Source organism: Seriola lalandi, unplaced genomic scaffold (assembly GCF_002814215.2).
Source record: "Seriola lalandi dorsalis isolate HSWRI2012SDOR001 ecotype SW California unplaced genomic scaffold, Sedor1 jcf7180002054688, whole genome shotgun sequence".
In the NCBI taxonomy this organism is placed as follows: Eukaryota; Metazoa; Chordata; class Actinopteri; order Carangiformes; family Carangidae; genus Seriola; species Seriola lalandi.
The window spans coordinates 1,286,444-1,312,611 of record NW_019525241.1 but is presented as its reverse complement, the minus strand read 5'-3'; the positions used below and the strand labels follow the sequence as shown (position 1 = coordinate 1,312,611).

General features: G+C 40.3%; 2 protein-coding genes across 2 annotated transcripts in view; one reads left to right on the top strand and one right to left on the bottom strand.

Moving 5' to 3' along the window:
- The window catches only part of irag2 (inositol 1,4,5-triphosphate receptor associated 2), a 31,420-nt gene extending 19,285 nt beyond the window's left edge, over positions 1-12,135 (bottom strand). Inside the window, exons 1-17 of the mRNA XM_023422981.2 lie at positions 12,003-12,135; positions 10,351-11,087; positions 9,096-9,206; positions 7,687-7,867; positions 6,316-6,374; positions 6,120-6,195; positions 5,820-5,978; positions 5,608-5,725; positions 4,849-4,899; positions 4,592-4,669; positions 4,273-4,329; positions 4,045-4,104; positions 3,396-3,460; positions 3,042-3,135; positions 2,303-2,449; positions 1,662-1,763; positions 791-942 (exon numbers count right to left, since the gene is read on the bottom strand). Coding sequence (XP_023278749.1) covers positions 791-942; positions 1,662-1,763; positions 2,303-2,449; positions 3,042-3,135; positions 3,396-3,460; positions 4,045-4,104; positions 4,273-4,329; positions 4,592-4,669; positions 4,849-4,899; positions 5,608-5,725; positions 5,820-5,978; positions 6,120-6,195; positions 6,316-6,374; positions 7,687-7,867; positions 9,096-9,206; positions 10,351-11,032 — 2,192 coding nt within the window. The 5' untranslated portion in view covers positions 11,033-11,087; positions 12,003-12,135. The remainder of the gene's footprint in view (positions 1-790; positions 943-1,661; positions 1,764-2,302; positions 2,450-3,041; positions 3,136-3,395; positions 3,461-4,044; positions 4,105-4,272; positions 4,330-4,591; positions 4,670-4,848; positions 4,900-5,607; positions 5,726-5,819; positions 5,979-6,119; positions 6,196-6,315; positions 6,375-7,686; positions 7,868-9,095; positions 9,207-10,350; positions 11,088-12,002) is intronic.
- Positions 12,136-12,601: 466 nt separating this feature from the next.
- On the top strand, positions 12,602-24,310 carry bcat1 (branched chain amino-acid transaminase 1, cytosolic). The gene is made up of 11 exons (XM_023422982.2): positions 12,602-12,743; positions 13,239-13,295; positions 15,300-15,494; positions 16,525-16,635; positions 16,730-16,849; positions 16,938-17,098; positions 17,501-17,643; positions 17,931-18,016; positions 18,151-18,291; positions 19,587-19,661; positions 22,910-24,310. The coding sequence occupies exons 2-11, from the start codon at positions 13,266-13,268 to the stop codon at positions 22,946-22,948; spliced, it is 1,101 nt and encodes a 366-aa protein (XP_023278750.1). The 5' UTR covers positions 12,602-12,743; positions 13,239-13,265; the 3' UTR covers positions 22,949-24,310.
- Positions 24,311-26,168: the final 1,858 nt, after the last annotated feature.

The following is a 26,168-nucleotide window of genomic DNA, read 5'->3' as shown; positions in this document are numbered from 1 at the left end:
TTGAGGTCAATGAGGTCAGGATGATTGACACATCTTTCCCCCACTCAGTACAACTGACTAGCCAACTGAGACGGAGCACTGGAGAGCAGGGATACCCACCTCAGAGACACTTGCAGAGATCTGATATTAAGTGGTGTGTGTAGTGTTATTTATGTTGACTGATAAAGTTTTATAAATATGAGCTGCTTACAGGCAGAGCTCCTCCATGGCAGAAATTTCATTGGCTGCATAATCCTCTTTAGCTCTGCCCATTAAGTTTTAAAAATTCATTCAGGACCATGTAGCATTTAAGATCCTGGAAGCCCTGCAGGCATCCTACCAGACAGCTATAGGCTTGTAAGGACTAATCAGCTAGCCCAGTTAGCTCAATATATTTAGACTGCATTTTATCAGTTAATAATTATGTTGTTGGATTAAATCAGCTTCAGGCTCTGTTACTAATGTGCTTTTCAGTGGTGTTAGTATTACCTTACTTAGCCAGAATATCCTTTAGCACTGCCTACTCTGGTTTATTTCAACCAATGAGATCACTGCTACAAAGAGCAGCTCCGCCTCAAAGAAATGTTTTCCTACCTTAAAGTCAAGTTGTCTTTAATTAGCCAGCACAAGATTCAGTGCAGTTCTATTCTCTTCCATCTTCCTCTGGTATTTCACTTTCATCTTTCTCTGTTCTCATAACAACATCACTCACTTCAGCGTTCAGCGGCTCACACATTTCTGAGTGCCCACTTCTCTTCACACACTACGCCACAGATACACAGGCAGTTCAGACAAACAAAAATCTTCTCACCTCACTGAAAGGTGGAGGATCTCAGTGCGGGACCTCCTCATGTTACTGGCCATTTTGATCAGCTCCTTCTCCAGGGAGTCTGTGTACTGGGCCAGGTGGTCCAGGCTGAGGGCCCAGTCTGCCCTCCTTGCGTCCAGCTCGGCCTGCACCGTCTGTGGGAAGACAAGGCCACAGGGTCAGCCTCTCGCCTGGGTGAAAGGATGCAGGCTGTTGCACAGCCTAAATAGCTGGGTGTCTTTTTTACGCCTCGAAAAAGTTCTGACACCTTACTGACAAAATCTTTCCTAACCAACAGAAACCAGACTTGTACTGGTACAGCTCTGCTCCACTAATGATTTCTGTCTCATTTGGTATGTTTACTGCTGTATCGCAGTACGTGGCTAATGAATGCAGAGTGGCAACAATGCAGGAGGAGGGGGGAAAGAGAGAAAGAGCGAGAGAGACAGAGAGATACAGAAAGTCAGAGTGAGGGAGGAGGGGAGTGGGTTGTGTTCATGGTACAACACACTGACTAAACAGCTCTGCTTGGATGGGGCCCGTTGGAGAGTTATATAAGTGAGAGATCTCTAGAGAGGAGAGATAGTGGGTGGGAAGGAGAAAAAGAGCAGATAGACAGTGATAGATAGAGAAAGAGTGCAACAGGTGGAGGGAGAGGAAGATAGAGATCAGATTATATCATTTTGAGATTCATATCTTTAAAAAAAAAAAGTACTGACACTGCCCTTTTTGGCCTTAAATCAGCCTGTAGGCATACACAGGAACTAAGACTGTAGTACACTGTTCTGCAACTTTTCTTACAATTAGTATCATAAGTGGGCTGACACTGAAGGAAAGAATAGAATATGTGTGTGAAAGTGTGTGAGTATCTGACCTGAAGACCGGTGTCTGTGTTGCCCTCTGGCTGTGTGAGGTCATCCAACAAGCCTCTAACTGTAGATAAGATAGAGGCTGTTTCGTCCCTGAAATCCCTTTTCTGAGAGACATAGAGAAAGCAAGACAAAACTTTACATGTATCAATATATTCAAAAACCTTATGTGATACTATTCTAAATGTGCCTCAACAGTTACTCCAACACAATAATAACTGTTTCATTAGTAAGGGGATGATCATCCAGATGCACAGAGAAGCTAACAAGTACATGTTCAAGCTAACTGTTATGTTGTCTTATTTCGCATGTATCAGGCTGTAGCTGAAGTTATAGAAAGAAGCTGGGCACACTTAACCGCCATGCAAACGGCTACAACTGACAATCCAACCTAAACTTTTTAAATATTAGTTTTTGTAACAAAGTGATTTTTAACAAATGCTACAACTGATGCCAAGATGGTTTTGTGTTGATTGGAATAAGTGACATTTATATTTTCAAGATGAATTCACATCTCAATTGTGACATATGAAAGACTTTCGATAAGAAAACCATGAGACTATTTTAGGTGCCAATCATCCACTAGTCACCAATCTAGTCCGAGCTCAAGGCATGGCTGCACACATGCTTCATCACACTTGGTTACCAGTTTGTTTAACAGGCGCTTGAACTCCAGAGCCATGTGTTCAGGACTGGGTCCCTGCAGCATCATCAACACTTCCCTGTCCAGCGTCTCATCCAGTGGAGAGGCAAAGCTCATAGTGGTGGACAAATGGTTAACTCCATGGGGAGCCTGTGGGAGATAGCAATGCATTTATATGAATGAGCAAAAGATGCTTAAAGCATAGTTACCATCAGTCTAACTGTTGCAGAGAGACTGGACAAGTACATAGCATGTGGTGAACAGCATGTAATGCTCGGACAGTGCTTTATATTGTGTGCAGAATATGTGGGAAGCCCTGCAGCTTGTGGAAGAAAACTTCAGAGATTATTCACCTGCCTGTAAGGATAAAAATTCTCAGAACAGCAGTTGGGATCAAAAGAACTATAAACTGAGATTACGTAACACAGCCACTACTAGCTCTGTCTGCTGGAGTGGTTGTTCTGTGTGAATATGGTGTTTCTGTGTAGAACACATTCAGGTTTAAATGTGCAGCAGTTTGGCTGCTACAAGGAAGATGTCCAGGAGTTGCTACAGCTACTAATTATTCATCAGGAATACGATATCTAAGGGCCAGAGACTGCGTACAGAAAGATGAGCCTACATGTCAGAATATAAGACAAAATGAGAGGAGAAGGATCAAATGAGTAAGAGATAAGAGCAAGGGTGAGAGAGAGGAAAAGGAAAGCTGAGCAAATGACAGCCAGAGTAGGTGAGTGCTGACCTCCAGTGGTGACTGTGCCAGAGCCAGTTCTGTCTGTAGGGATCCTGAGCTGCTCTGGTTCAACCTGTAGGCCACTGTAAGGGACAGACCAGCCCTGTAAGAGACAGGAGGAGAGGTCAGGTGCAAACACATTAAAGACATTAATTAGAAAAGGCGGTAAAAATTAGAGAGACTAGAACACCAAAATTCAAGTTTTTTTAGATAAAGTTCGTAGCTTAAAGTGGTTTCTCCTAAAAAAAAAAAAATAATAGTGTAAAAAAGAGGTGGCTAATGTCTACTTTCTTAGTAGTGCATTAACCTTCAATGTCAATATCTGAAATCCTTCCTCTCCCAGGTCATTCTTGGTTTACTTACCCAGCCAGGTCTGGATGTATCATCTGCATCTGGTTCTCCAGCTTGTTCTTGTCCGCTCTCAATAGCTGGAATCAACAACAGAGGAACCAACCATGACTCAGTCTGTCAAATGAGATATTTAGAGGCCTGCTACATAGCATACCCTTTCTCCTCAACAACAAAGCTGTGAGCTACAAGCCCTGTGTGGAAGGACACCAGGTGATTTCATTCCCACAGTCGGTCTTCACAACCAAACTAACACATGCTGATAATTGTACCAACACACTGGATACAGCAGAGAACTGTCAGTGTAGTAAAAACACTGACTTGCAAAAAATGGATAATTTGCCTATTAAATTACAACATCACATTTAGCTTCATATTGTAAATGTTTTTCCCAAATATTCATATGAAAATAAATAACTACCTGAAGTTCATTTCTAATCTGATTTTAGTGTCACTCTTTTATAATAGAGAAGAATCTGAAAGAAGTGGTGGGAGAAGACAGAATGATTTAGAAAGGGGCAGATAAAATGGCTGCATTGGCATGAAGCAAAAACAAGCCAGAAGACATATGGAAGAAGTAAAAGAGCACCACTGAGAAACTATAGGGAACTGTTGATGCATAGAAGTTGAAATAATGATTTGATGCAAAGTTCAGCACACTGACCTCTGTGATGGAAGAGTATTCCTCCACCGCTGCCTTCAGCTCATCTATCTGTCTGCCCTTCTATAAAAGGAGGCAAAGGACACAAGAGCAGTTTGAGTTTTGCAGACAAATGGAAAAGAGGAGAAGGTTCAAGCATTTTTATATAAGAAAATGATCAAAAACTGCCACAAATAGCTAAAGCTTTACAGTTACAGTAAAATGGATAATAAAACCACATAAGGCACTGACCTCAAGTATCACAGCTTCCTTTTCACTAACGACAGTATCAAAAGAGTGAATTTGCACCTGAGGCCAAGGAAAAGGCAGTTACATAATAACATAAAGGAAGCAATATGAGATGGCAACACAGTATTTCCAATGTGCCTGTGACAGATTTACAATGTCATTTTGTGAGGAAAGAAGGCAGATATACAATCAAAATGCCTGAGTGGATGGAAAACAGAATAAGAGAAGGATAAAGTGTGAGAGGAGATTGAAGAGGCAGAGTAGATGTGTAGTAATCCAAAGCAAAATGCAAAAATAATTTTGCACAGATAGTAAAAGGTACCTGAAGGTCAGCGTTAATGTCACACAGCTCTGCTATTCTCCTCTGAAGCTCGTCTGTCTCCATGGTGACCTTGAAGTTCTGAGGAGCCATCACAGGGGAGTGAGGACACCCATTCACATCCTTTCATGAACAAACTTGCAACAATATACTCTCTGTGAGCTATCTATGAATAGGTGAGTGCTTATGATGCCCTGTGAAGTCAGGTCACTGATTTCACTGTCAACTGCTTTGACAAGTCATTTTACACAGTGAAGTACCTCTTCCTGAAGAGAAGCAATCTTGGCAATGAGACTCTGGTTCTCTCTCTCCTACAAAGAAGAAAATCAATCAATAGCAACTATGGTAACACATTCTCAGCCCTTGACTCGTGCATTTAAGATATTACCAAACTACAAAGACAAGACATTGTAAAATTTATGACAGCATTTGGTGAATATGAGGAATTTCATTTAAAACTTAAATGATGTAGACTGTGGCTGAGACATGGGGTTGTCGTTCAAGGCTTCCACCATGTTTCTGAATGTGCCAGAAGTTGAATGTTATGTTACATATACAACCATTTACTTTTATAAAGCCTGTTTGCATGTTGCAAATCCTAAGTGCCAATATACATGGCTGAAATACATGCAAACTGCAAGTCAAAGGATTCAACTGTCAATAAATGTAACATTCATTTCAAATACACAATAATTTGTTTTACAAGAATTAAAACAATTGCTACAATGCAATAAACAAACAAAAAAGACAGTTCTATTTTTCAGTCATAAGAAGTCATTCAAATCAAAGTGGCAGAGCTTCGAAAAGATTAAGCTGCATTACAAGAATTATTTAAATCCAACTGGGGTCAATAACAGCTGATGCTACGACTTGTGGTCTACAACACAGTAAATTTCAGCTGCATTTGTCTGAACATAGACTAAGAATAAACCCCCTGTAACAAAACAAAGGACACCTCTTAGCATGTGAGCAGAATGCACTTTTATATGTCCTTTATGTGCTGCCTGAGTTTCACCGACCACGTGTTTGCTGTGTGCGGAGGCACGAGCTCTGCCTTCCTCTGTACAGCTCAGAGTAGCCTTCATCTCCTCCACCTCCTCCTTCAACATTTTCTCCTTCTGGGCTAGCTGATGGTTACTGTGCAAGAGGACAAACATAGACAGAATTCAACAAACCGCTGCATGCTACAGTAAGTAAAGTAAGTGCTTGTGGGTATGTATTTGCTTCTTACACCCTGGCCTGGTTGCGTAGATCCTCATTCTCCTCTGCCAGCTTCTGGTTGCTGTCCTCCATGCCCTCCACCACCTGCTTCATCTTCCTCACCTCCTCCTCGAGCTTTTGGTTGCTCATCTGAAGGTCAGCAACACAATATACCAGCTCTGACGTTTCACTGAGAGGGGACAACACATATAGGCATAATGCAACTTAGTTGTATAGATCAAGGACATGTGTGGGTGGTAATACACACAAATACAGGCATGTTATGGCCCATTTATAAAGACAGCACCACTATTTCACACACATCACTTACAAATCTGCTCTGGATGCCTCCCCTCCAAAAGCCTCCAGGCTTCCCGAGGTCATGTTGAACATCATGGACCTCTTGGCTAAAACACACAAAGATCCAAAACACATTATGAAAGCTCCAAGTTTCATAAAAAATTAGACATGTGTACAATACAAGGAAATGAAAAGCAAACATGTGAGTGTTTACATTGCACACTCACCAGACAGGCTGTCTCTGAGTTTGACTGAGTCTTGAGTCATGTCATCTGTTGTCTCTTCCCTTAGATACAACAGAGAAATCAAACATCAAAATGTGCAATATCAGTTACTTTCACAATCTTTTGCCCGAATCCGACAGTCACGCACCATGGTGTTGCTCATGGACTCCTTCTAATGCGTTTGTAATGCATCACTGACTTGTTGAACTGTTTAGTTTTTGGTGCCTGGCACACCGAGCAGCATGGCCCTACTGCAAAGAGAGCTTTCTCTTTGGTGCACGTTCCTTACTCATTTAAAAGTTAAACAAGTGTGTATTCAGTAACAAGATACATCATCACCAAAACTGGACCTCTACTGTAGCACTTACAGCCCACACATTTTAAACCACAGAACATAATGGCCAAGATGTATCATGTCTCACAGGTTTGTGACTTGCATAAGAGATAAATGAATATAGTATTAGCATCAACCCCAGAATCTGTGTAATGCTGTACTGAGAGTAAAGGAGAATCCTCCAGCCAAGGCTCATCACACGAGACCATTTGATATAGACCTGACAGAGTGCAGTGCAAAAAAGATGTAAAACTGCCTCTGAGACAAAAGACACACTCTTAAATGAAGATACTAATTGAAACTATGGGGGAAAAAATACCACCAGACCAGTAATCTCGCCTCTGATGCATAACCCGCCTACACAACTCTGTCTACGTGCATTGCTCAAACTGAACATATCAGTGTCTGTTCTCTAAAAGGCTAAACAGAAAGCAGAGGACCCGTAAAGATGGTGCAAAGTGTCCTCTCCTTTTTGCACCATATGAAAGAGGTTGTAAACTCTAGTAAATACAAATCTGTATAAGGAAACAGCAAACATGTGAAGCAATTTCAGCAAATGATTTAGTTTTAGTGCAGATCTGGATTACAATATTAGCTGACAAAATCTTTCTAAGTTCATTTTTCATACCTCTAAATTAAAGTAGGTACTCTCACAAGACAAATGACCAGAACACATTTAGTGCCAGCAGAAAGTGCATTTCTTATCCTTCTTTCTTGATTTATGAAACTGACAGAGTGGTCCCTGCACATAGCCACAAAACAACACTGGTGAACCTGGATTCAGCATCTGGCTAAGGGCTACTTCAATTGACGAAAGCTTGACCTCAGATGTTCCAGGATGTTCACCTAACTTTAATTGCAAAGTCATATTTTATTTAAATAATAAAAAAAAAAGGAAATAATATTTTAAAATTTTTTCCTCTAAAAACTAAATCAAAACACCAGACATTTCAAAAACTAAAAACCAGACGTTACAAACCCAGACAATTCTCATTTCTAAATAAAAGGGCCCTAAATTGATTTTGCACGTCTGCCTTTACCCATTGTTGCGGCAGTCATCAATCCACTCCTTCATGACGGCGTGGTAGGTGTCCAGGTCAATAGAGACATCTTTGTGCTCTGGATCCAGCATGTTGCAAAGCTCTTCCAATCCGCTGTCTTCCGAGCTGCGACTCGTGGTGTGCCGCAGGTAGTCCACAATGTGAGACACGTACACTTTACCTGGAAGATGGGCCAATCACAGAGACATATAGATAATTTTACCCTCTTAAAACATGAACTGTGATGCAATACATTTCAGGAGTTATTTTGTGATTGATGAGTGTGATGTAATTTACTTTTGTAGCATACACATTTCTCCCCAACCTACTTGTCTATTTCTACTGCCGATTTGAAAGCTTTAACACCCCCAGACAATTCTGATACATCGTGACTTCAGATGTGGGTTATAGATGTAGGTGGCAAAAGTAGTAACCATAGTGACAGTAAGAATCATAGTTATCAAAACATTGAGCTGACTTTACTGTTTTGATAACTATGTGAGGACTGAACAGTGGTCTAAACTGTGGACTATTCTTTCGTCCGGACACAAAATACATTCAATGTCAAAATTATTGAACATATTTCTCACTCAATCTCATCCAGCAAAATTTCAAAGTAGTGCATCTAGTATTTACATGCAGTACTCTTAGCTGTTCAAACAAACATAACACAAAGTTGAATTAGACAGAAATGTGCTATATTTCCACAGCAGTACTGTGCTGGAACAAAATCTAGAAAGTTAAATCAGACCAATCATAGCTGAATCCCATTTTAGCTAAGGGCCTACTCAATTATGTCCTTTTTATTTTTCAATTTAAATGACATCTGTGAGAAACCATTGACCCCAAAGACAAAAACCTGGACCCATCACCTGAATAAACAACAGAAAAGACAGTAGCAGAAGTCTTCTTCAAAAAAAGGTGAAAAAAAAAATCCGGAAATCAAATAAAAATAGAAAATAAAATAAAACAAACAAATAACAAAAAGAATCGTTACTTCCTACTGCTTTAAAGATTCCATATCCACATCCCAATATCCTGTACCTCTGCTGCACAAGATGGTTCACTCCAGAACAGCATTAAATATGTCAAGAAATCATAGAAGTCCCTGAACAGCAGATGAAAAAACTTGAAGGATCTTGCGCCTGCCAAAGCCAGTAGGCACAAGATGAAGACTTAGACAACACTGATACTGTGTCTGGTCGAAGCTGAAGGAGTTACATACACTGTCCACACAGAAACACACTGCCATAGTACACTCATTGACAAGGTATAATTCATCATTACGCTGCTGTACACAGCTTGCTCAAACACTGTGTTTCTGTGTGACCCAAGAAGTAAGAGTGTGTGTGTGTGTGTGTGCGTGTGTGTGTGTGTGTGTGAGAGAGAGTGTGAGTGTGTGCACGTACCTCGACGCTGAGTATCACAGGCATGGAAGATGGTATCAAGCAGATTCTCCTCGCAAATGAGGCTGATTTCTGCCATATTATCCTTCCTGTTCTCAGAGGCCACTGAGCTTCCTGAACGTGAATATCACACACACACACACACACACACACACACACACACACACACACACACACACACACACACACACACACAAAACACAGACTGTATTGAACAAACATAGCAAAGCAAGCACATGATACATTTTCCTTCAGGCACAGCAACCATTGCAAAGTTGCATGAAGCAGTTTGGAGCTACAAATATTATTTTAATTTTTTTTTTTTTTTTTTAACAAAATAAATTAAAATCAATGTCTTAAAACTGCAAACTTAGCCTCACTAACGGTCAAAACAATGATATGAAATAGAGAAAAGGAAAATTCTGAGCCACCAAGCCCCAATCATCCCCCTCGTTTTTTAGTGCTGGAATACACCCTCATCCTGATTTTGCCATGTGTTTTAACAGTTTTAATTTAGGAATGTGGAATATGTAAGAACAAAAACGAAATAATTCAAATTAGATTTTGATAAGACTCCACAACAGGGTAAAATCAACTTTTAGGCCCTAATCAATTCTGAACATACATACATACATACATACATACATACATACATACATACATAAATAAATAAATAAAGGGAAAAGCCAGGGTAACTAGTGCTTTCAGGGTCCCAGAGTTCTGAAGTCCTTGGTATATGCTTTACCTGGTTAGTAACCCAGCCTTTTGCTGCAAAGTAGCTGCACTCTTCATATTCATCCTTTCATATTGGCATTCAACTGTTACTATTAGAGTCCCTGATCTGAAAATCCTTAGAAAATCTACAAAAACTACACATAATAAAAATGTTACTTTGAAAAATTAGACGCCCTCCCAGGATACCCAACTTCCAGTCTACAACCTAAAACTTATGTACAAGAATCAGCATTTCAATTATTTTTTTTCTGGTGCCAAAGTTATAATCCATTTAGTTTCAAAAAAGGTCCACTTACAAGAGTTTTCCACAGTTTTCAACTGAATCTCACAATCTAGATGCAGTTTGCTCAACAAACAGAAAAAAAAACTCCATCTGGTAAAGAATACCATAAGATGTGGCTGAAATCCCAGGAAAAGATAGTAAGTGGACCTTGAGTTAAATTCTGTCAGTCTATCATTTTTGTGTTTGCTGTAACAACAACCTGCACATCCCAGCTGGGCAGCAGCAGCAGCTCCTCCCTACCTCCATCTCCCATGGACAGTCTTTTCACAACCAGAGCTGGATACGGCAGCTCGCACTCCATCGAGTTTGTTGTGTCCGCTGAGCAGAAGTTGAGGTTGTAGGAGAGGGTGCTGTGACTCGGGGCGAAGGTACGTGACAGGGGCGGGCTCTTGCTTGGCCTCGCACTCTCAGGCTGCACCGACTGATGTCCTTTTGTAAATGTAAAGTAAGGGGAGTCTTTGGACTGGCCTGTGGGTGTTGAACAATACCTCTGCCATGTCTTAACCTGTCTTAAATCACTCCCATCTGCACCTCTCCTCTCCCCCAGAGTGCTAGTGATGGTGTATGTAATGTTAGTTGGCGTAGCAGGGGTGGAAGGGGTGGCCAGAGGGACAGGGGGACCCATGCTGCTCCTTTGGTAGGCTGCAGAGCTCGGCATCCCAATCCCTCTCCCCTTCTTCTCCTTCAACCTCTCCTTTCCCCTTTCCCCTTCGTCTCTGTGGAGGGCCCCTTTCTTCAGGATGGCTTCTAGGTTGTGCCTGAGGCCACACTGGGGGCTGTCGTAACTGCTCGAGGAAAGCTTGGGAATCTGGAAAGGTGAATTGGGCTCTCGGTCACCGCGCCACTGGATGGTCTGCAGTTTGCGGCAGATGCTGTCCACGGGGTTGTGCCGACGATTTGGCTGGGGTGTGTAATAGTCCATGCTGCTGATTGCAGGGCTGCAGTGCTTGTTTCCTGGATAGAGGAGAGGCTGAAGTCTGAGGAGAGACAAGCAGAAAATATTAAGTTTATAGTTTAAAATGGAGACAAAAGAAAATAGAAATACATGAAAATACTTAGTAGGCCATAATTATCCTACTGGTAGATGATCAACAGTACATAGTAAACACAATAAGGTCCTGGATAAGTGGTTTGCCCTGTTTGGAGTAACTCACAGGATAGAGGAAGAAGATGAGCAGTTAGAGCTGCAGTGTGTCTGGTATACAGAGAATAATGAGACCAATACAGAAATATGGTATTTCAAATATGAAGAATTGCAACAAGGGTATGATAAAAGCCATCTAATATCCAAATAGTTAATATTACTCCCAAGATCCAGTATCTATCATAGGCAGGTTTTTGTGATAAGAGCTGTAAAACAAGCAGAAGGAAATTAAGGACTGAAGAAAAGAAGATGATAAGGTAAAACAGAGACAGATGGGGTACAAATTTTAACCTCCTAACAACACAAATTTCTTAATAAGGGACCGGAACTATGACTGGAGGGCCCACAGAAATGATTGTACATGCAAACCTGCCCACAAGGTTTCTGATTTTAAATCTTGGCTTCTCAGTGTGAAAAAATGAAAGAAAATACGTTTAAATCCAAAGCACCAACTACTTAGGCTCCAGGTGTGCAAACAAGCCAATTAATTCAATTCATCACGAATTTATAACCTATTATCATTTATTTCAATACATATCTCATTTTCTCTGATAAACTCCCTGCAGTTGAACTAACAGGTTGAAATTGGATATTAAAATTGATTTCATTACAGAAAATGAGCTACAATTATAAAACATTTAAAATATGTATCCGGCCACGGCAGACACACCAGACACAGGGAAATTTAGCGCAAATGTAAGTCCATACAAACATATGCACCTGACCACCAAGTCTAAAAAACACTCACCTGCTGTGTCACACTCTCAAACAGCCTTTAGCTAATGGCAGAATGTGTATTTCTTGTTGCCGTGTTAAGCTTGTATGAGCAAATACCCACGACGAAATGTTTGGCTAAGTGACCAGGCGCAAACACAGTGAGCACGAGCACAGGTGGTACGAAGCTGTGCGCTCGAGACAGGAAAGAGTTAAAACCTCAGTGGGTGTTCACGGTGGTAAAAATGAGGCAGCACCCCCTCCCTGCGGCTCGAGGGCGACACAGCAGCACCCACTATAACAGCAGGGTACCGCACAACTTCAAATTTATGGTGTGGTAAGTTTTATTGGTTTTAAGTCCAATAAATGAAAACGAAGAACTTGCACTACAACTAGCCTCCTCCTCCGCTACACGGACAGAGAAAGCTCCAAACTGCAGTGCTAGTCCATAAAACTAAACCAATTTGGATAAAATAGATAGAACACAAATAAAGACAAAAAGAATTTCCCTTTAGGAGTGGGTTAGCTGTGTCACTGATGTACTACTTTGGATGTTTGGTGTAACTGCAACACAAGAATGGGACTTATTTCAACCTGAGCAATCAGTAAGCGGTTTAGCAGGGACAACTTGAAGGTGCACGGACGGTTTCATTTTCATCACAGCCACCTTTGAGTCAGACGTCTCTCCTGCTCTGAAGGTAACCGGTAGACTACTAACATGAATGTTGGGGATAAATATTGGTGACGCAGGCTGTGCTTTAATCTGGCAGTGAGTGTAAGTACACAATATTAATAACCTATAGCCTACTAAAGCAGTCTGATATGCTCATACACATTGACCTGTACTGCAGTGTGTCACCGTAGGCTGTATGTAAATGTTCGTGAAAGCCAACGATAGAAAGTCTATTTCTGTTTACACCTGCATTTAAAAAGATATTTCAAAAATAAGAAACAATAGGGTCTTCTATGAGCTGTTGTATAGATTTTCAACAGGAAAAAAAAGTGAAGTAAGTCGTGACAAAATATTATGTGAATCAACCAACTTAAGTGAGTGAAGGACTGTCAAGTTCATTGCTCAGTATGATAAAAGCTGGTTTGGCTACATGTTTAATCCTGTCCAGCAGGTCATGCTTCCGGTAATGCCTTACTCGTGCAATTGTTGCTACATACTGTATTTGTATATGCACATATTTGTAAGCTTTTTTGAAGAAGAAGAATAAAGTATAGGTGCATATTCAAAGTCTATTTTTTATTGTCATTACTGCTTCAGGGAAGCAGCTACCCGTCTACCACGCCAATGGCTGACAACAGCATTCCAAGCTTTAAGGTAATGAAACAAGTTATTTTATTATATTATTATTTGGTTTGAATGGATGGTATGCAAAGCTTCAATAGATGTTGGTCTAAATGCCATTTTGATTTAAGAGCACCCACCCTCAGTAGCTGCTCCAGCTGCAGCATCTTGATGATTCCTTGGCTTCCTGACACTCAGAAATCCCCCCTGCTGCTCCACATAGAAGATGCTCCAGCGCTGCTTCTTGTCCTCATGCTGCTGAGAGCAGCGCTCAAAGGCCTTGAGAGCCACAGTCATTCAACAGTGCTCTTGTCCTTACAACAAAATGCATGAATAAATAATCCAGCAGAAAAAGTCCACTTGCTGTCAATCTGAACAATCCTTTTCTGAGGCTATTGATTTAGCCCTCAACTTCCCTTGAAACAGAATAATGTCCGAATCGTCGCCATTTTCAGGGGGAAGGACACAGTGTCCACTCTGTTACTCTTCCTCCTCTTCCTCCTGGTGCAGCCTGCTCAGCAGAATCCACTTTCCCAGCTCACGCTAAATCGCTGGAGCTTAGCTTGTTTTCTGACCCTGGACGCCTGAGCAGTAGACAGCAGGCTCAGGTAGAGATTAAGATGGACATGTGCAACACACACACTCACCAGGACGAGTGTTGACTTTGGTCTGAAAATGTTTGCCACCTATCGCCTCCATTGAAAGAGTTAATTACTGTAAATTTATCTTGTGGTTTATCATTACACTCTCTTACGATCTCAAAATATTGCACAAACAGACTGAACTTGCAATAGCAAGTGTGTTTGAAGCCTTGTGCTCCCTCTCACCTCCTTCACTGTTCTCTTACACACCAGAAGATGGTTGGGTTTTCAGCCAAGCTCATATTTATAGCCACTTAATCCTGACCAAACATTGGCTGGACTGTGTGTGAACTCAGGGATGCAGGTAACAGTGAAGAAGGATTATAGCTCATTCTGAGTGCCACTGTTCATAGTCTACTAGGTTTACTGTGTTATTGTGTTATCTTGTGAGACATCAAGATGGTGGGTATTCTTGGCTCTTTAGCTGACAACATGTAGGAGAGAAGGTTAACTGCTAAATAGATAAAAGAGTTGAAATCATGAGCCCTTATGTATCTGGGCATTTGATTAAAAAGATAACCAGAGACAATCTTAAAAAAATGAAATATCGTTTAAAAAAAAAAAAGGAATACTCTGACCACTTTCACACAGTGCTGTGCTGTGGTTGCCACTGTGCTCGCCACTTTCCAGTACTGTAATCTGGGATTATGGTGTGAGCAACCTTCTGCATGAGAAGGGAGGGGATAAAGGGTCAGTCTTATCCCAGCCAATTGGACAAGTAACTAACTGAATGGTGGGCCGGTGAGGAGAATCACATTACTCAGTCTTACAGAACAGCAGGACAGGACAGCACTCCCAACTGTCTCTCCTCTCACTGCTCTTGATAAATATGACACATCTCTCTGAGCCTGTTGTTGCTGCAGCGCTGTGGAGGTAGCATGGGGACACTTGACTTTGATTCAAGACCCTTCAATGCTAATGTGATGCTACTGTATCAGTGACCTCTAGACGGGGTAATTGAGAAAGACAACTTCAATGCAGTTTCACAGTCATAGAATCAAACGACAATAATATATTAATATATAATAATGATAAGTATGACGAACTTAACAATTACATATTAATTTTGATTTTGAGTAATGTCATCTGTAGAGATCCTCATGTGTTCATGCATAAATACATAAAAAAAAAATATATATATATATATATATACACATATGTGTGTGTGTATGTGCGTGTGTGTGTGTGTGTGTGTGTAGTTTTATAGCACATTCTTTCATCTTTGAGTGAACACCACTAACATATTCAGAAGCCATGAGTGAAAAAAGCCACAACAAGAAATGATGTGTGTTTGCCTTGAAAACTATGATGTGTAATAAAGTATGTGAACACAATGCTCAATAAATGAAAAGATTCACTCTAACATGAAACTATTTGCTCTGTGTTTTTTAACCAGGCAGCTGACCTGGTTATCCAGCTGTCCTCCACTCTAAAGAGCAAACCGGACGTTTTTTCCTTTGGGACTGTCTTCACTGACCACATGCTCACCATAGAGTGGAGTGCGACTGAGGGCTGGCAGGCTCCGCTCATCAAGCCCTTTGGGAACCTGTCACTCGACCCAGCCTGCTCGTCACTACACTACGGCATACAGGTGCACTGACCAGGGATGATTCTGACTTTTTATTCCTTTCCTTAACATTGATTTACACAATATGCTGTCTCATCTATATCAGCACAAGATCTACTTACACAACGTGCAAGTAAAAATATCAGATTTTAATCAAGACCTGGTAAAGATCAAATAAATAGGAAGATGACCTTTTTCTTCAATAACCTTTTCAAATTATAAGTATTTAAAGCATATACACACACAGAAACACAAAAAACAAAGAAACAGGAAAGTTATTTGTTATTTATGCTTCCAGTTTGACTCCTGGGAGGAGTTATATTCTACAGTTAAAAACTAATACGTGTTTGGTATTTTATGGGCTATTCCCAGTGTTTCTAGGCCCAGTATGTTTGAGTTTGACTACTTATATGACTCTAATGACACAACTTTAACTAAATGAATAAATTACTTAGTGTTTCCCCACCAGAATTTTATTCCTGATAGAATGGAAGGGTGGTCTTTGAAACAGCATTTAGACTTTTATTTTAGATATTAAACCTGTGATGATTTTTTTTATTTATAAATTCCTGGGACATGTAGAATGAATATGTAATTTGGCACTAATTACAAGGAAACAGTCACTGTTGTTCGAATCAGAGTTGAGTTAAATGTCGGTGATATTTGGTGGGATGTCTGTGAAAGAGTTAGAAAAATGCAGCGCTTTTTTTATTGGTGCCTTGGTTGGGGTGGGTGGGTGAGGGTTCTGGCCTTTATCTCAGCCAATACTGTCAGGAAATCCTCCTTTAGGTTGTTAATAAAACAGTGTATAATAATAACATTGTACTACAGTATTCAAGAGCCATTTCACCATGTGTTACTATTACTATATTTACTTAGCACTCTTCTCTTCTCTTCTCTTCTCTTCTCTTCTCTTCTCTTCTCTTCTCTTCTCTTCTCTTCTCTTCTCTTCTCCTCTCTTCTCTTCTCTTCTCTTCTCTTCTCTTCTCTTCTCTTCTCTTCTCTTCTCTTCTCTTCTCTTCTCTTCTCTCCTCTCCTCTTCTCTTCTCACCAGCTGTTTGAAGGCATGAAGGCGTACCGTGGGGATGACAACCGACTGCGCCTCTTCAGACCGATGCTCAACATGAACCGCATGGCCAACTCATCTAAAAGAGCTTGTCTACCTGTAAGATGAATGGAATAGATGAATGGATGGACTGATGAAAGGATAGATAACAGCAAACAATAAAGTACTGTTATCTTTTTTTCGCCTCCCTCAGGCCTTTGATCAGTCAGAGTTGCTGGAGTGCATCAGACGACTGGTAGAGATTGACGAGGAATGGGTTCCTCACTCAAACTCAGCCAGTCTGTATATTAGACCAACATTTATCAGCACTGAGGTAAGGAGGATCATCAAGTGCTGCAATCATTTGTTTTTTGAATGACAGTGAATGAAATTTAAAATACATTTCTATGTGTCCACGGCAGCCCTCTCTGGGTGTAAAGAAGCCGTCCAGTGCCTTGCTGTATGTGATCTTGAGTCAAGCAGGCTCTTACTTCAACAACGAGGCTGAGGCCCTCTCCCTGTGGGCCGATCCAAAGTACACACGGGCCTGGAAAGGAGGAACAGGAGACTGCAAGATGGGGGGGTGGGTAGGCACATACTGTGTGCATGCTTTAGTTTTTATTCGCTAATAGTCAGTCAGTGCACTCAACTCGCACATCTGGCTGCTGAAACCTTAAAGACAAGTGCAGAAGAACCCTCAGAGCTACACCTCTTCCAGTTTCAGTTGGATTTATTATTGAAAATATCCAAGTTCTAGTTTTTTTCTGATATGAATGAGTCATGGTGTTTAATTTTATATACTTCATTCTTGCACAAATGGAAGGTGTGTGTTGAGTGCTGAACAATGATCCCTAATACAAGCACCAAATAGTCTTGTGCCCTCACACAAATCTAATCTAACAGCACTATTACAGTTACATGTAGTGCTGTAAGCACTAAAGTATCTAAAGTAACTAATTGCAATTGTTGCTGTGGATTTCTTCAGGAACTACGGGTGTGCTCTGTTTGCCCAGTACGAAGCAGTGGATTATGGGTGCCAGCAGGTGCTGTGGCTATATGGAGAGGACCATCAGATCACTGAGGCAGGAACCATGAACATCTTCCTGCACTGGATCAATGAGGATGGGGGTGAGTCTTAATCAATACCAGAGCTGTGTTTGGCCAGTCAGTCAGTAATGTAGATTGCTGTAAGTGGAAGATGGGGATGTATAATTGTTTTCATACTTGCAATGCAATTATTAGTCATAGAACATGTGCTAAATGAGAAACATCTGTTCGAGCATTTTACAAATGTGACCTCTACTGGCAGAACAGCTTCATTACACCTGCAGGACATTTTGCCTCAAAATTAACTTTTATTTTTTGATTTATTTATTTTTGTATGTTTTGTGTAAGTAATGTATCATTTTTTTCAGAGGAGGAGCTTGCCACTCCTCCTCTGGATGGCATCATACTCCCAGGTATCACCCGACAGAGCATCCTGGATCTAACCAGGAAATGGGTGAGAAAGACACAGACAGATACTTGCAGTAATACAGTGATATATGAATGCTAATGACAAAACCTTAAATTTCAGCATGCATTGATCATTTTCTTTACATTCCCTCCGGTCTCTCTGCTCTTTCCTTCCCCCAGGGTGAGTTTAAGGTGACGGAGCGCTACCTGACCATGGGCCAGTTGTGCTCAGCTCTGAAGCAGCAGCAGGTCAAAGAAATGTTCGGCTCGGGCACCGCCTGCATGATCTGCCCTATAGGACACATTATTTACCAGGGAGAGGTAAGAAAGCCGAGTAGACCAGCACATTCTGAATGAATCTGTACACAAACCAAATCTAATTATATTAAAGTATACGATGATTTATATGAAAATAGAAAAGCTTGTGGTTTAACAATTTATGCTAAAGTGGGGAGCAGCAGTTGCCTGCAGTTGCAGCAGGATTTATATCTTCTGATCAAAAAACTATTTTGTCTTTCAAGAAAGACATACTTTTGTTAAATATAATATCTCCCTCTGCTCTGGCATTTTACAGTAAATTATGTTGTTAAGCCTGCTAACAAAGGTACTTCTTCATATTATTTTGGAAAAACAATAAATTGATAATTTTCAGAATTGCCTGTGTATAGTCCTGTCTGACTTTACATATTTAAAACCGTGTAATCACAGCACTCACCCGTCTCAGTTTCCTACCACTTTCTGTGTTGTAACAATTATAATTATTTGTAGACCATGTAATAGAACTGCAATTTATATGTTCTTAAACAATTATTTATCAAGATGCTCACAGCCATTGACACTAATTAAAATGAACTACAAAGTAAAGTATTCATTATACTGCATTATTTATGTTATATGTTAGTTATACGTTAAAGGACTATTTCAACATTTTGGGAAATATGCTAATTTGCTTTCATGAGAGTTAAACGTGAAAGGTGATACCACTCATTTAGTATCTATGCTGTAAATATAAGGCTACTGAGCTTAGCACAAAAAATGGAAATAGGGAAACCCTGACTCTGACCAAAAGAAAATCTATAAAATAATCTGTGTGTCAAATAAATGTGATCTTAACTGGAAGGCAGATTTTATTAACTTCAGATGTAGCCTGGCTAGCTGTTTGCCCCTGTTTCCAGGCTTTATGCTAAGCTAAGCTAACCAGCAACTGGCTGTTGCCATATATTAAATGAACACATAACGAGACTGGTATCATTAAAAAAAATAAGCATATTTCCAAAAAAAAGGCAAAATTCCCATTTAGCACTCTAATTCTTCTTAATGATGTAATAAAGGAAGTTAAACTTTGCAAATAAAGCCTCATTTTATTCCAGTTACATTGTAGAAGGGTTTTGGTATCTTTGCTTAATTTTTTTTTAATTAAGAAGTACATTATGATAGAAGTAGAAGGTTAGGGCTTTGATGAATGATGCTCATTGTCTCTTGTGACCACATGGACAGTTTTCATCTTTACAAGGTCGTCAGAAGCCTGCGGCTGCTGTTTTTTTTAATTTAGATTTTTTAATTAGATTCACAGATCCAATTAAATTATTAAAACTGTGTGTTTTTGTGTGTTTCAGAACTTGCACATCCCCTGTCAGGATAAAAACTCACAGTTGACTTCACAAATAGCAAAGGAACTCACAGATATACAGGTTGGTGGATGCACACTCATACACACACACACACACACACACACACACACACTCACACACATGCGCACACACAACCCACAGATGTTTCCCCTAGCTCAGTAACAGCTGGTTGAACATCTGTGTTCTTTACACCACTGTCACCCTCAGGTCTCTGTTTTCATGTAGTAACAGGTTACTTCAAATAAAGCCTTCAGTGATGTGATTGTAGGTGAAGAAATGGAAGAACAGGAATTGGGAATAACAGGTGGCAGTAGTTGTGGGCCTAGATGACGATACATAGAGCATGTATACTTTGTCACATGTCAGCCTGCGTAATGCTCACATTTATACTAACCAACAATGAAGAGGCTTCACTGTAAAAAGACAAATAAATAGAAATGTTCTGACTGACTTTCTAAATTAAAAATATGGTTGATGAACAGAAAAACCTAACAAAAACAAATCTTCCCCCCAAATATTATTTATCTTGCATCTTCATAATTATTTAGCTACAGGATTGTTATGTGAGTGTTTATTATGTAACTCGATGAGATCAAATTACCTTTTTTTTTTTAACAAACCCCATTGGTCCTTATTCATTTTACAGCCACTACATGCATTATTTTGCCTGCAAGTACATAATAAGTGAGATATCTTATTAGATAATGATTAATGATTTGGTAATATGGCCTACAAATACACCACTTCTACAGTCTACACAGCACTGCAGGTTTAAACAGATTCATAATGTTCTTTGCTGAAGGCTTGATTTGTGTTAATGAGTGTGTTATATATCGCTGACTTTCAGTTATTGTGCTGTGTAATGAGTCAGTTATTAGTATTCTCTCTTTTTCTCTTTTGCAACGAGTCAGGCCTTCCCTAAGATGGCTCTTGGTCCAGCACCGATCAGATCTTCATGTTGCAAAAGTGCAAGTGCATTTGTTAAGGTTTGGAGATCCATTCTCCACCAGAAAGAATTGTGCTTGTTTAACAGAAAACTTGCAAGTCCTGTGTATTGCATAAAAAGGAGTAACATTAAGGAACAATAATGTAAAATATAACACTCAACAATCAAGAACGCTCTTTGAATCAGGGCCCACAACAAATGCAAACAATTTCATGGCACCCTCAATCCTGAGTACGCCTTTATACCTGCAGTAAGCATTTTGGCAAAAGCTGTTGTCAGGGTGTGAGGATAACATCTGGCACAAAGGAAAGGTGCATGGACAGAAGCCAGGAGAAAGGTGTGGCTACAGAACCAAACATACTGTAGATTAACTGTCTCCATAGTGGATTGTGGAAATACAATAAATTCAACTGAAAATGATAATGAACTTTAGACAACATAAACCAAGACTTTTTCCATTTTACCCCTCCGCCATATCTAACCACCAGCCCCAGAGTTAAAGCTAAAAGGAGTCATCTGACCACCAAACTTCAACCAAATCTGGGACTTTTTAGACACCGTGTTGATAAGCAGAGAGGTGAATTCACAACCACCTTCCAGCTTCACTGGTGAAAGGGAGCTGAGAGTGGAGCGAGGTCACATTAATGACTTGGGTTACATCTGTAGCTTTTACAATATTTTTAGTTCATTCTATTGTGCGCTGAATAAAAGCTCTGCATTGTTGATGTGATAGGTTACAGTTTGAGTGTCAGAATTTGTTCACTACACCGAATAAATCAGTACCGCTGAATCGTCAAGCTAAACTTAGTGTACTGGATGAGTATTACCGACAGAATCAGTGGCTTTTTGTGTTTTCAACATTCACTGGAGTGTATGTAAGTGGAGTGTATGTTAGAGAAAACCTTGAAGCCTATAGAGAAAATCATAATGCTGTAAGTATCTTGCAGATACTCTGAGGTAGGTGCTTATATAGGTTTCGTTTTATTGAACAACTGACTGAAACAGAAAACTAGCTCGATAACCAGACTAAATTGCTATTTATTTTCACTTTATTCATTCATTTATCTGTCCTACATGGATTATGGTAGCTTCAGTCACTTAAAGTTTTTCACATTTATCGAAGAACTACATGGATTTATTTCTATATTTAGAAATATTCTCGACTGGGGAGGAACTAATGACTTTCAGATACTTTCAGAGTAGCATCTTAAACTTTTCCTGGATTTTCCCAGCACAGGCCTACACTACATAGTGGACTAGTTAGATAGTAGACTTTGGGTTTCAGTTTCTGTCCTCCTGAACTTCTTAACGTCCTTGAAACACTCTCCTCTTTAACTGCGACTTTTGTCCTCCGTTTTGCTTTGTCTTTCTCTTCTGCTCTTGACAATTAGCATATCTGCTCAATCAATCCGGCCTTGTATGCATGCGTGACATGTGTTATGAATGTGTTGACCACATCTTTATGTGCGATAACATCTTCCTTCGTCGACAGTGCTTCAGAGAGAGACAGAGAGAGAGAGGGGGGAAGAGAGAGACAGTTGGCAGCCTAATGGCGGAGCGTGGAGAGTTGGAGATAGGGGCAAGACAAACTCCTGGATTCTCTCATTAAGCTCGCTGTAATTGCACAAACCCAATTATTGCCACAGCCTTTTGTGATCTTCAAAGCCAAGATGCTGCAAATGAAGCCTCGAACAAGTGGGAGAGGAGGAGGAGGAAGAAGATTTAGGCAAGGGGGGGAATGGGCGGCAGCAAAGCTTAATGAACAATAAAATCGACAAAACGCTGGAAAACGCCGCGCTCCTTCCGCAGTGCTGTTAAATCTGTTGACATTTCATTTGGAGGGAAGCAGCACAGTGTTATCCCCCCACGCACACTCGTCCTCCCGCCCCTCTTGAAGACAACATTGTGCAACAAACAAACGAGTGGTCTGAGGCAGCAGATGAAAGATGGGTTTACTAAGTCGCCCTGCTGTTCCTCTTTCAAGTTAATTAGAAATCACATTCTTTTGTTTCCCCTTCGCAGGCGTTTATTTACTTTCTCACTTCGACCATTAGAACAAATTTGCAACATGAGACACAAATAATTGGATTTGTCTCCGCGGCTGTCATGGATTGGGGAACATTTTGTTTTGATTTTTATTATAGTGCCTTTTCTCTGTTGTGTTGTGTTCTGTTGGTGGCTGAGTTTGCAGATTTGCTTACGGATATTTGATCTCATATTTTGATTTGTGTTTTGCTCGCAATTAAGCGGCAGCAGGCAAAAGAAGTTTAGTGCTTGGCGTCATGAGATTTTTTTTACTGCTCAAGCCCCAGAGAAACAAAGATTGTCACATAACCTCTGCATGACCTTTGTTCTCTTACAGTATGGCCGGACACCCAGCGACTGGACTTTCCTGGTGTAGCAGGGATAAAGCAGCCTGGCGCACACGTTTAAACAGTGAACAGTGTGTGTACAGAAAGACATATTATTATGCAACAAACCAAAAACATACTGTACATGTATAATAATAAGGAAACAGCGTATGAGCAATATTTGTAGTGCAACTGCAACATGCTGAAGAAAAGTTGGTTCTGCGGTGAGTATGTCGTACAACTTTACCTCCTTTTAAACTTAAATTAATGACAAACACACAACTGTCCAAAATAATTAACAAAAGGGGGGAAATATCTCATGCAATACTGCACAATAACTTACACTGTCTCTCGCCTTCCATCCAACCAACACCCATGATACAGCTGTAGCTTTGATACAACATCAAAAAAAAAAAAAAAAAAGTGCTATATTAGTTACAGAGAATTTCATATTTCTTGTGTCAGAGTTACAAAGCAGCTTTAAAAGGACTTGAATCTGTGGGTCTGGTGTGAAAAGATTAATTGAAAAAAAGACAGTTTAGGAGGGAAATTTTCATTTTCAGTTTTAGTTGATACTGTATACTGCACCAGTGTCTTTCTGGCTTTCATTCTGCAGGATTCATGGTCATTTCTTTCTGGTGTTGTAAGCAGGTGTGTTTTAGACAAAATACTATCTAAAGTCCTGATATTATAAAGAATAACATGTTAACTTAAAATGTGAAATGGTCCGAAGTCTTGTCAATGTTCAGACCAGTGTAAACCTAACTCACTCAGTGTAGCACAAGAAATGGTCAGCTGAGGAATGGGACTTTTGTGCTACTTTAAAGAAATAGTTTCATATGTTGGGAAATTTTTTGATTACTTCATGAGCTTTAGATGAGAGGAATCATTCACAGTGATAATAAGACTCCAGGAAGTCACTGCTACTTGGCCAAGAATTAGTCAGACACATAAAACTGCGGCGTGTCATTTTTAGACTTCACCTTTGTATGAATTATACAAACAAGTTATAACGTGTTAATTAGTGAGTCATAGAGGTGCTGGGAGGTGTTTCCTTTGAATAGATACAGGCTTGCTGTTTCCACCTGTTTCCAGTCTTAATGCTAGGCTAAGTTAACTGGCTGGTGGCTGTAGCGTCATATTTAAAATACAGACACAAGAGTGGTATCAGTCTCCTCATTTAACTCTGTTGGATTAAAATGGACCTATGTACCTTGTTATGGGTACTGATATTTTCTGGTGATCAATATATGATGTCTTAAGTCCAGTAGTTGAACTACTCCCTTAAAGATGATAAATTATAATATAGTATATATATGTATATGTATATGTATATGTATATGTATAATATAATATAATATATATACCATTAAGAAATGTAACTTCTCTCTGTCAGTTTGGCTCAGCTAATAAATTCACAGAGTACATTTTAAGTGTTGACTGTTTTTTCAATGTCATGAGTGCTTTAGTAAATGCGAGGAGAGCACAGAGAGTATAAAGAAAGCATTCGCACTCACACCTAACCTCTGTATCTTTTATTATGAGAGAGTTGTTTAGTTCAAAAGGCTTTGTCTTCACAGAGAAAGATCTTTTGAATGAAACACACTGTACACTGTGTGTGCTGGAACTTTCTTTATTTTCACTGATGAAGTAGAAGGTGGAACAAAGTGTGTAGTCAGTACATCCCATGAACGTCCTCATGCTGCTGTCTTTGTCCGACAGTAAATCTGCTGTATGTGAGGTGGTGACTGTGGTGATGATGGACCTCTGGACAGAACAAGGAAGTCTGAGATCCTCTTAGGAGTCACAGCCAGGATCTGCAGGGATGCTTCCACAATCCTTAATGATGCTGTGGAGTGGCAGTGTTTTCCTGCCATCCCATACACACACACACACACACACATACACACACACACACACACACACACACTCACACTCATAGAGAACCTGGAACAGAACCAAAGCCATCAGTATAATGGAGTCATAACAGAAAACCATCAAACCGGAGAGCACTTGGCTGTTTGGCTCTGTACACACGTGCGCACGCACACACACATGCACACGCACGCAACATAATTCAGGATACGGATATAGGTAGTAGTTTAAAAATGAAAACTCAGGTGGTAAATTGTGTCCACTACCAAAATCGGGCCTCATTAACTGGGCTCTTGTTTGCATATCTGCCTCTGATTGCAAAGGATGCACATGTATGTGTGTGTGTGTGTGTTGGTGTGTGTGTGTTTATATGCGCACGTGAAGGTGTTCAAGGGGGTACCCAGTGGCATGCTGGATGATTTTTGGCTCTTTGTGAAGACAGCTCATTTTGGCGGCATCTCCTTCCTTGTGTTGTATTGGCACAGCTGCTTCAGAGCCCAGTGAGTGTGCATGTACACACACACACACACACACACACACACACACACACACACACACACACACACACACACAGAGCACATACTCCAAAATGCCAAACTCGCATCTAGCCTGCTTCATCTAGGCCACTGGTGAAATTACCGCAGCACGTATCTCAGTGTCTTATACTCTAGTGTAGATTCTTTTCCTTTCGATCAACTGCTCACAACAGTTCAACAGTAATTAGCTGTGAACTTGTTTGTTTTTTTCAGGCTCTTTACTGCATCACTCACCCACAGGGATCATTAAAATAAAAAATCTAGTCTGATCTAAATAACCTCGAGACAGGTGAGGACATGGTTGTTTAGGGGTATGTTGAATCATAGTTGGAAACCACTCCAGCAAATTGCTTCATAGACATCCGCTGTGAGTTGACAAGTGTTGATTGGACAGTCGCTTGTCCACTCACAGAGCTGATCAACCTCTGAGGCGACTATGTCGAAGTGTTGAAGTAACTCCCATGGTGTGAACTGATGAAAACACTGGCAATGTGCTGATTTAACATGGTCTGAGACTCAGATCTGATTATGTTAGACTGAATTCTTAGGTATTGTTCAAACCCATTTACAGAATGTTACCTTCATCCACAGCAGTGGTTTCCATTCTTTTTCAACTCATGGCTCACTTGAAAACTGTCAAAAATGTTGGCAGCCCCCATCCAACCCCAACAATACGGAGGCCAAATAATATGTTCTCAGAGCCCTTTTTTAAAAATGATAATCTGTGTCTTGACTCTCTTTCCTTTAAATTCTTCCTGTTTCTAAACAGCTATCCATTTTTGATTCGTTTTTGCCATGGATGTAATCTTTCAGCGCACACTGAGATAGATAAAACATTAATACATGTCCTGTATTTTTA

Coding starts and splice junctions, on each gene's coding strand:
- bcat1 (XM_023422982.2), top strand. CDS start 13,266: ATGGCTGACAACAGCATTCCAAGCTTTAAG. Junction 15,495..16,524: donor CACTACACTACGGCATACAG/GTGCACTGACCA, acceptor TCTTCTCACCAG/CTGTTTGAAGGCATGAAGGC. Junction 17,644..17,930: donor CTGGATCAATGAGGATGGGG/GTGAGTCTTAAT, acceptor CATTTTTTTCAG/AGGAGGAGCTTGCCACTCCT.